Genomic DNA, 10,315 nt, shown 5'->3' with positions numbered 1-10,315 from the left:
CCCTTTTGTTTTGATTTTTAATGAGGAAGGCAGAAGCTTAATGTGATGTTCTTTAGTGACTATAGAGTGTTGGTCACAGATTGTGTTGAGCCAGGATGAGGAGTGACCTCTTGGGCTTGGTGGCCTATTCTACTTGATTTCTTTGTTTTGTGGCCCTATGGGCGGGTGTGCATGAGTATATGCATGTGTCACCAGAAAGCTACCACACTGAGCGAGTTGCGGGCACACAACTCAGACGAAATCAATGTGGACATTCCATTGTGTTAGATGGTAATCATGGCGATTGGTTGGGAGATGATAGTGTTAGAGGCGTAGGAGTTGTATACCCTTTTGTTTGGTCAGATAGGTCAGTTCTAGGTATAATTTGAGTGCCCAGTTAGATACCAATGACAGACCATTATTTTGTAGTTGTCATAGAGTGTAGTTTGTGTGGTTGACCGTTTGGCGTGGTGTCTATTGTCCTCTTAGGGATTGTTCCTGTAGGATTGCCGCGTAGGATTCTTATTTTCTTGTAATGGGTTGTTGACTATGGTGTCAGGCATCATGAGTAATATGTGTGTTTCGGGTCGGGTTGGTATCACTTTTGAATGAGTGGTTGATTAATGGAGGCTCGTTGTTTCCAAGGGATTGGTGTTGTGTAGTTATTCTGGGAAGGATGATCATAGGGGAATTAGTACTTAAGGTTCCTGTATTATAGAGTAAGTCAGTTTTGGGGTGACCTCAGTATTCGGGAAGAAAGTGGTGATTGATTGCATCGTTGATGGTTTTAAGGAGACGGTTGGGTGTTGAACATTTTGGATTTTTATACTCATTTTTATTTTGAGAATTTGTCGACATGGCCTTGCCGTATGGATGTTCTTTTCAAGTGGTAAATAGTGGTCGTTGTGGGAAGTACTGAGAGTGGTGCTCATTCTATTATTGTGATGGTGTTATCTTAAGAATATTGAAAGAAGAATCGCTTGGTGAAGGTGTTATAGTGTGATGATTCGTGTTGAGAAGTATAATGATTTAAGGTGTGATTTGAATGTGACGTAGAGATTATGGGTTGTTTGTTGTATGTTGTTAGGTAGGTGATGGGATTATGCGCCAATTGAGGTGATTGTGGACAGTTTAGTCCTTAGAGCCAGTGAGAGCGGTGTTGCCAAGTAGGCATCTTTTTCTTTTGAAGAGTCGGTGGGTTGTTGTGATGAAGGTCACGGGTTTAGTGTGCACGGTGATCGAGGCAGTGTCGCTTGGGTAGGTAGGAATTAAGTGGATGGTAAGGTGATGTTTTATAGCATGGAAGTTGTCGGTTGGGAGTGAATGATTCTAGGAAGAATGAGACGCGGTGTCCGAAGGGATGTGATTGTTTTTAGTGTTGGTATATTGCGAGCATTGGTGCTCTTGTCTGATGGTTGTGTTATGAGTTGTATCTTAGTACTCGACGAAGGGGTGGCGTGGACCTGATTGGTTTGCGTTAGCATGGGTGTTGCAGAGTGCCGTATGTGAGGTTTTGTGTTGATAGTGTGTGACAATCCGTTAGTGGCGAGGTCACCTAGAATTGAGGTCGTAGTCCCGTATGTGTTTCCAGTTGGTTCTCCTCTTGGTGCATAGGAAGTTCATTTCATCTCAGGTGAGATTGGGTGTCTGTGGTTGGACGACTGGTGAGTAGTGTGTGATAAGGTGTCTGGTTCATTCAGGTGCTAGTTGTTGGTCTCTTATGAGAGCGAGGTTCAATACCTTTTTCATTTATTCTGGTCCTGATAAGGGCGTCCTTTGTCATGAGTTTTGTCCTCCAGTTAGGAGTTGTGCATGTCCGTGGTTGGACGAATCTGTGTGGGATTTGTTGCATTGTTAGAGTTTATCGGTTGAGGTCCCGATTGAAGGGGGTCGACTCACTCCCATGGAGGGAGGTGAAGTCTTCAGTTTTTGTAGTGTTTGTTTTTAGAGTGGTTTGGCTAGTAGGATGTGAGGCATGGGTTGCTGAATAGGGGTTATGTTTCCGATGTTTAGTACTAGCGGTGATGGCTAGGAAATGTGTCGTGAATCGCAGTTTGAGGATAATTAGGTGATGTGATGTGACTCGTATATTTGGATGTTTTCAGAGGTGATTGATTCTAGCAGTGTCTTGAGGACAAATGTTGGTATTGTTTGAATGTTTTGCAGCTAGAGCGTAATTATAAGATTCCGTTGAAGAACTGTAAGAATGATTGACCTTGGTTTTGAGGTTTCAGACATGAGACGGTCGTATCGTGTGTTATGAGGAAGTAGGAATTGAACCGAATGATGTTATGGAGTCGTCTACCTAGAATCAGTGTTTAGAAAAGATTAAAGATCCTTATACTGGTTGATTATGACGTTTGGTGTTGTGTCACTTTTAGTTTGTTATGATTGTGTGATTAAGGCATGATTGGGATTCTTAAAGATGTTATGTGATTGCATAGTTGTTGAGGTTACGTATAGTGATGGATGGATAGTGAGTGGATCTCGTGGTTGTTTTGTGGACTGTGTGGGGTTGTATTTGAGGTGTAGACTTGAGGAGAAGAACGACGTCTGTGCTGAGACCGGATCGAGGATGAGGATGGCCTAGCCAACCATTTCTCTTGAATCAATCTCTCTTTAGCACGATGTCGGGTCAAAGGTCAATGATTGTTTTAGGTCGACACAAGTAGTGAGAGTATAGTGTTAGGCGTGTGTTGATGTGATAGTGTGGATTTAGGTGGTTGTCTTGGGTAACGAGGTGTGCTAGGTGAGACCAAGTGTTCGATAAAGGAGTTTGTAGTACAATCATTGATTATTAAAGATCTTGCTTTAAGGATTTGAGTCCTAGATTCAAGATAGTACACTTTAATGATTGGTGACTCATGATTGTATAGTTGTTAGGAAATTCATTATTTAGCTACCTTAAAGCTGTTAAGTGTAATGATTACCGAATGGTGCGTTGGTGGTTACTTGTACCGATTATATAGTGGTGTAGCTACGTACTAGATAACGAGTGTTTGGTCCGCCAAGGATGTGTAGATTAGAGTTGAGATTGATCGAAAGATAGATAGGATTCCTTGTTTAGGGTTTGGTGTGTCCTTTGAAGGATGTGTTGAGGTTAAATGTTGTCTTTTTTCGGTGGTCTGATAACCGTCCTTTTCCCGAGTTTTGGAGTCTTTTGTAACTGTGTGGAGTAGATTGATGTTCGTTTTGAGTCAGGCGTAAGGTCCTATTAGTCTTGTGTTTTGATGAAGGGAGAGATGGGAAACCGCATAGGGTTTTGGTGGCAGTGATGTGTGATTGCCTGGTGATGTCCGGTATCAAAGGCAATAATGTCGGTGGGTTTATAGTCTCGATGTTTTGTGAGGTATTCTTGGAGGAGAGTGTGTGGCTGTGGGCCTTCTTCATAAGGAGGGTAGTTTTCGAGGACAAAATCTCTTTAAGGAAGATAGATTGTAATATTTCCATTTTTCATCATTTTCCATTTTTCAAAATTTTTGTAGTTGCAAGGGCATTTTCGTCTTTTCACATTTTACGTACCGGACACTGCGGAGTGTGCCGGTTATGTCTGAGAGTTGGTTGGGATATTTCATTGAGTCCAAGACACTTTGAAATGCCAAGGTTGCTAGTTTTGCATTTTTTTTTGTTTTTCGGGCCGAACGGTCCCGTGTGGGACCCGCTACCAGGACTGTTGCATACCGGGATTTTAATTGGGTTCATTTGCATCATATTTATTTTTTAATGTGTTTTATGTGGTTATTTGTGGTTTAAATTAAAGATAAAAAGAAAATGTATATAATTTAAGTGGGACTCACAAGATTTTTTTTAGAAAAAGGCCAAGAGGCCTATTTTTGGCCTCACTTCCTCTTTTCTTTCTTTCACTCACGCAGGTCTCCTCTCTTTCTCTTTTTTTCTTCCTTTTCTTTTTCTTTTTGCATCAAAACTTGAAGTTTTGATTTCTTCTTCAATACTTGGTGTTTTTAAGTGCCGTTTGCGGTAAATTGAAGCCCACAATGAGATTTATAAGTTGATTGGAGCAATTTCTTGTTTGGTGCACTCTCGAAGATTCGGGATCTAGGGCATAAATTGGGACTTTTTGCTTAAATTAAGGTAGGTTTTTCTAATTCCCAATTTTTTGTTCCCTTGTGAGTCAATTTCTTGTTAATTGTTACTGACATGTTTAATTGATGTTAATTAACCCTAGAATGATTTTATTGTGGTGTATAAAGTTCTTGATTTTATGTATTAATTGATATGTATGAAAAAAAAATGCTTAAGTGTTGATTTCCTATGCCTATTGTATTACTAATTGCTAGAAATAATGTATGTAAGCATGTATATTTTTTTTAGATTTTTTTTTTTTTTTTTTTTTTTTTTTTTTTTTTTTTTTTTTTTGTGAAGCATGCCTTATTTAAATTGTTTGCCTTGAAAATGATATAATTGTTGTAATAGAAAATTTATGCTTATATGTGTTGATGGTATTATGTGAGAAGCATGCCTAAATATTAATTTCCATGCCATGGTATTTATGAAAACTCGGTTGCCGCGAAGCTACCAAAGGGCCGTGGTGTTAATATAACCTAGAGGGAATGAGGGAGATTGCCCTAACGTGGTTGAGTTATCTGGGCCCCAAATGACGTTGCGGTGGTACCAACGGTCAAGGACAGTAGCTAATCCTTCTCTCGTGTCGCCGCGGAGTCACCAACGAACGGGTTATATTAACAGTTTGAAAAGTAATGGATTTGGATTTTTGAAAATGGGGAGTGACATTCAAAGCATCACATATCATGGCACGGCATTGTTATTTTGGAATCGGAATTAATGTTGTATTCCTTCCCGACTTAATATGACTCTGCTTCCTATTTCTATTCATTGTTTGGATTCACGGGGTCATAAGAAGGGTGTCTTAGGCACCACCTACTGAGCTTTATGCTCACCCCTTATATTTAATATTTTTGAGGACACAGTTGGGAAGTAGCGGACGACGCTCCTCCATAGGGTTCGATGGGTTAGTAGACCGTTTTGACTTACTTTGTAGGTATAATCTTATTTTATTATTAATATTTATTTATTTATTATTACTTATTTTTTTTATGAACCCGGAATGACACGTATAATATTTATTGACGTAAGAAATGATGGTGTTGTCCCTAATTGACCTCGGGTTCGGTTAAAGACCCGATTAACTGTTCGGACCTACGGGTTCGAATCGTTACATAAGTCATTGAGGTTTTGTTTTAGAACCGCACTGCTTATTTGAATGATGCATATGTTACGAAATCCGATACACATGCTAAATATCTTGGTCACTTTCACCACCTACGTGAGATAATTGATACATTGAGACCTGTGTTTTTTTTTATATGTAATTCTCTTAGACTAACGAAGGGTTGTATTCTAACGGTACAATCTCACTTTTTAAGTAAAATTTGAGGACACAAAGGTTGGCTGAGTTTTTTGTCAAAGAAAAAAAAAATCTTTAAAATTAAAAGACAATTATAAATGAAAATCTGAAAAAAAAGGAAAGGAATTGACAAAAAACCACACACCATATAACACAAAAATTTAACATAATTCGGGTAGGCAAAGAAATTTCATAATGCGAACAAGAAAGGACAAATTTATAAAATATAAAATCCTAATCTCCAAATTTACCCTTTAGTACGTTTTTCTCTCTCTCTATTTTGATTGGATTGACAAAATTAAATATTGCACCCCTAATCTTTGAAGACAAACCTCATACACAAATCGCTATCTCCACTAATTCTCAATTTCAAATTATTAATTGAATGAACTTCTGAAAAAATTAAAAACAAAAATTTAATGAAACAATGCAAGTGTGAAAAAATTAAATTGCAAAAAGTCTTCATGTCACAAATTCTAATTAGAATTTTGAATACGGTGTTGTGTGTACATGCTTAAGTTTCTAAATTGAACGGCCCCATGAAAGTTCCTTGTTTCTTCAAATTTTCATAGTGATAAATTATATGCATGAACCATGACCCAAAACAAAAAATTAAAACATATAACATGAACAGCGGTCAAGTAAGGGTGGTTTTAAATTTCCAATTAATGTTGTATGTCATAAGTGAGAACAGGCTTCCACGTTACAGATCATGAGAAGCAACCACAAAAAGATTTGGTGTGTATATATATATATATATTTAAAGATTGTTAATTTGTCGTCATTGTTTTTATATAAAAATGTCAAAAAAAAAAATGTGTATAATGGTCACGTAATGTGCAAATTTACACATATAAGACCAAGTCTACAGTAGTATAATTCGTTGACTTGTGAGTTTCACAAAAATAAAAAATAAATAAATTCGCTGACTTGTTTTACAAAAAAAAAGAGAGAACTATAGCTATGTGAATTTTGTACAAAAATAAGAGGTCACAAGACACATGTTTTTTCTAATTTTTTTAAAATTTAAAACCTGTAAAAGAAAAAATAAAAAATATCGACTCTCTCTTATATTTCAAAATAAAAAATAAAAAAATATTATTCTACGACGATGGTCTTACTCTCTAGCGTCTAGTCACTGCAGAATTACTTTCCCAGTTGACCCTGTTCATATTAGCCAATGTATATTTAAATTTATTTTTTCAACTAAATATTTGTAATGGTCAAACAAGATGTACTCCTCTTGGCAAATAATGATATAACTATTTTAAACACAGAGACTTGGTACGTACATAGCCTGGTCTCGTTCTACATGTTGGAAGTTTATTTTTCCGTTTACGCTGTTTCAATGGTCAGACCGAACATTAATTTAACTATGCACATGTTTGATCCCGAGCCCTATAAATACTATGCCCTCCCTATCTCTCCAACCCATGATTCTTTAATTTGTTCTTGTTTCAGAGCTCTATAAATACTAAGCCTCTCTATATATCTCTCCAAGCAATCACCTAAAAATTTATACATCATTCTTTAATTTGTTCTTGTTTCAGAGCTCTATAAATACTAAGCCTCTCTATTTATCTCTCCAAGCAATCCCCAAAAATTTATACATCTTGTTCTTATTTTTGTTCTTGTTTGACCTTCATTGTCTTTATCTCTATATATTTAAGTCATGGCACTAGAGACACCCATCTCTCCAAGGACGGATCTAATCCATGTCAACTCCATCAATCTGCCAACAGCAAGCAGTTCACAAGTTTCCGATCACACCAACTCTCGACCACTGGAATTGTTTAGGATGTTCGAAAATGATGTGTCAAGTGGCCCTCCGGAGAAGAAACTAGCATGGTTGAGGTCTCAAGTCATCGGCAGTGATGTGGAGTTCGACACTCCTTTCGGAAAACGTAGGCTTATCTATGCCGACTACACTGCCTCTGGCCGAAGTCTTCACTACATTGAGAACTACATCATCAACAATGTTCTTCCATCTTATGGTAAGTTGTTTATCATTTTTAATATTAAATGCGCGCTAATTATTTTTACTAAAATAAAACTTAGTAAATGTACATATGATTCACGATTACCAAAATAATATTTTTCCATTTGTGTTAATAGGGAATACTCATACAAGTGACAGCTATGTGGGGCATCAAACCACAAAAATGGTGCATGAAGCAAGTAAGTGCGTCAAGTCCTGCTTGGGGGGCAAAGAAGAAGATGCACTCCTGTTTGTTGGCTCCGGCACAACCGCAGCCATCAAACGGCTTCAAGAGGTTATGGGAATTGCTGTTGCATCAACTATGAAGGACAGGGTGTCTATGAACCTGAGAGATGAAGAAAGATGGGTTGTTTTTGTTGGGCCATATGAACACCACTCAAACCTCCTCTCTTGGCGCCAAAGCTTAGCAGAAGTTGTAGAGATTGGTCTAGATGAAAATGGCCTAATCGACTTTAAAGCTCTAAGGGAACAACTCAAGTCATATCAGCTGACCAATCGCCCTATGTTGGGTTCTTTCTCAGCTTGTAGTAATGTCACCGGAATTTATACTGACACGCGTTCCCTTGCTTCACTCCTTCATCGATATGGTGCTTTCGCATGCTTTGATTTTGCTGCAAGGTACATACACAGTTCGAGTTCGTATACTTTTCATTGACTTTGCATTAATATTTCTCAATTGTTAACATTCTTTGCTTTAATTTATATGTGCAGTGGTCCTTATGTGGAGATTGACATGAGATCTGGGGAGGTAGATGGATTTGATGCGATATTTCTTAGTCCACATAAGTTTGTCGGGGGACCAGGTACTCCTGGAATTCTTCTAATGAGCAAGATCCTCTATCAATTAGGTTCTTCACCACCATCAACATGTGGTGGAGGAACTGTCAGCTTTGTCAACGGATTCAATGAAAAGGTATTTAGTCATTAAGAGTTTGATAATTTTGTGAGTCTCTTTGTGCTATAATGCAACAAGTACACACACTTATAGGGTGTGTTTGAAAGCAAAAAGTTTCTCAATCAAGTCATACTTGAAATGTTTTTCATATTATGATTTTATGGTTTCATGAATTACCAAGTTTGCTGAATATATCTCCGACATGGGTTGCAGGACACTCTGTATTACGAAGACGTGGAAGAGAGAGAGGATGCCGGAACACCACCAATTATTCAGAAATTTAGAACAGCAATGGCTTTCTGGGTAAAAGAATACATTGGCTATGAAGTGATCAAAATGCAAGAGCACAAATTCATAGAAAGAGCACTTGACAGGCTTCTTTCCAATCCAAACATATGGGTATTAGGAAACACTAGTGTGAACCGACAAGCAATCCTCTCATTCCTTGTGTTCACCACATCCAATTCCTCCTTTGTTGACATGAAAAATGGAAGCTCTGTCGATGGAAATGAGACGAGAGACCAAGGAATTTCCATTTGGAGAGAATCCGGGAACATCAGAGACAAGCCCCTTCACGGCCCTTTCGTTGCAAAGCTCCTCAATGACTTATTTGGCATCCAGGCTCGTGGTGGATGCGCTTGTGCTGGACCCTACGGTCATCACCTTCTCCATGTTGATGAGCATCACTCACTTGCCTTCAAATCTGCCATTCAAAAGGTACCCAGCGCAATATTTATTTTATTTTTTTTTAAATTGTGGACTCACTTACTACGTATTTTACACTCTCTAGCCATAGAAATTGATAAGAATTAATACATGGACTGCCCAAAATATTCTTTCCAAGAAGAGTGTGATTTCATTAATTTTTCATAGATCCTAATATATGATAAATTTTGACAGGGTTATAACGGAATGAAGCCCGGATGGACAAGAATCAACTTCGCTTACCACATGACAGTAGAAGAATTTGAGTTCATTCTTGCTGCATTGGAATTCATAGCCATGTATGGCCAGAGATTCCTTGTGCTCTATGACTTCAATTGGAAAACTGGGAATTGGACTTTCAAGAAGAAGGCATTGAAAGAGATCGAGACAATCAAAGGATGCAAAGAAGAATTTAACAACTTGTTGATCACTCGCGCTTTCGAAGCAGCCAGCTTTGAAGACATCGAGGCAATTGCTGACAATAATACCATTGATATGGTCCAAAAGTATGTCTCTTATTTGGAGATTGCTAAAAAAATTGCTCATTCACTACCTAAGTTTCCTCCATCTCGAAAGGTTCCAAAAGAGATTGATCTTAATCTAGTGCAATTTAGAGTTTAGTCTTGATCATCTCTATTTTTGTGTCTCTCTCGAACCTTTTGGTTTATAAAAATTGTTGACCTTTACTTTTGAATCGTATATTGTTATATATAGGAATTCTTTCATTCTAAAGATTTGTTTTTTTTGGTATCAAAATAATAAATGAATAAAAGAATTTGGAACATCTTGTTCCTTTTTTTTCCCTCTGATTTGTTGTGTTGTTTTTTGATTCCTTTCTTTTATTGCCTTTTTTCATTGCATTATTTAATTCTCAAAAAGAAAAAGAAAAAGAAAATGCATAACAAGTATAAATATTGTAATTAATATTTATCATAATGAATCTAATATAAAATTTTACACCAGCTGACTAGAGATTAACCTGGAACAATTATATATAAAATTGTTGAAGATTCAATCACATCAGTGTGATTTAAAATAAAATAAAAAATAAAAAGAACACGCACAATATTTAAATCCTTAAAGTTATTATATAAATATGGCCCACTAAAATGGGTTTCTCACTAACCACACTAGACAATAAAGGTGGTTCTAGCCCAAAGGAACCCAAAAAATTGGTAATCAGACGCAACACTGAAGACAAGGCTGGATTGAATACTAAGTGACTGAGACGGTGGCCATTTGAGGTTTTTTTCTTTTTTTTTTAACATGTTTTTTTTTAACTTTTTTTTTTTCTTTCTTGATAACAAACTAACACACTCATTCGTGTGTAAGGGAACTATAGTTACCACAT

At 37.2% G+C, this 10,315-nt stretch overlaps 1 protein-coding gene across 1 annotated transcript; it reads left to right on the top strand.

Moving 5' to 3' along the window:
* The first annotated feature begins 6,831 nt into the window (after positions 1-6,831).
* LOC132310130 (uncharacterized) lies at positions 6,832-9,704 on the top strand. Its single transcript, XM_059808355.1, has 5 exons — positions 6,832-7,359; positions 7,481-7,982; positions 8,076-8,277; positions 8,473-8,976; positions 9,160-9,704. Exons 1-5 carry the CDS (start codon positions 7,038-7,040, stop codon positions 9,583-9,585), a joined length of 1,956 nt encoding a protein of 651 aa, XP_059664338.1. The 5' UTR covers positions 6,832-7,037; the 3' UTR covers positions 9,586-9,704.
* The last annotated feature ends 611 nt before the right edge of the window (positions 9,705-10,315 follow it).

This window comes from Cornus florida, unplaced genomic scaffold (genome assembly GCF_030987335.1).
Source record: "Cornus florida cultivar Cherokee Brave unplaced genomic scaffold, ASM3098733v1 CherokeeBrave_3.0.0_Hap2_Chr05, whole genome shotgun sequence".
NCBI lineage: Eukaryota > Viridiplantae > Streptophyta > Magnoliopsida > Cornales > Cornaceae > Cornus > Cornus florida.
This window is presented reverse-complemented; position numbering and strand designations above follow the sequence as displayed.

Excerpts from the sequence above, each read along its gene's own strand:
- LOC132310130 (XM_059808355.1), top strand. The coding sequence starts at position 7,038 with ATGGCACTAGAGACACCCATCTCTCCAAGGACGGATCTAATCCATGTC. Across the intron at positions 7,360-7,480 it reads CAATGTTCTTCCATCTTATG|GGAATACTCATACAAGTGAC; the intron begins GTAAGTTGTTTA and ends TTGTGTTAATAG. Across the intron at positions 8,977-9,159 it reads TCAAATCTGCCATTCAAAAG|GGTTATAACGGAATGAAGCC; the intron begins GTACCCAGCGCA and ends AAATTTTGACAG.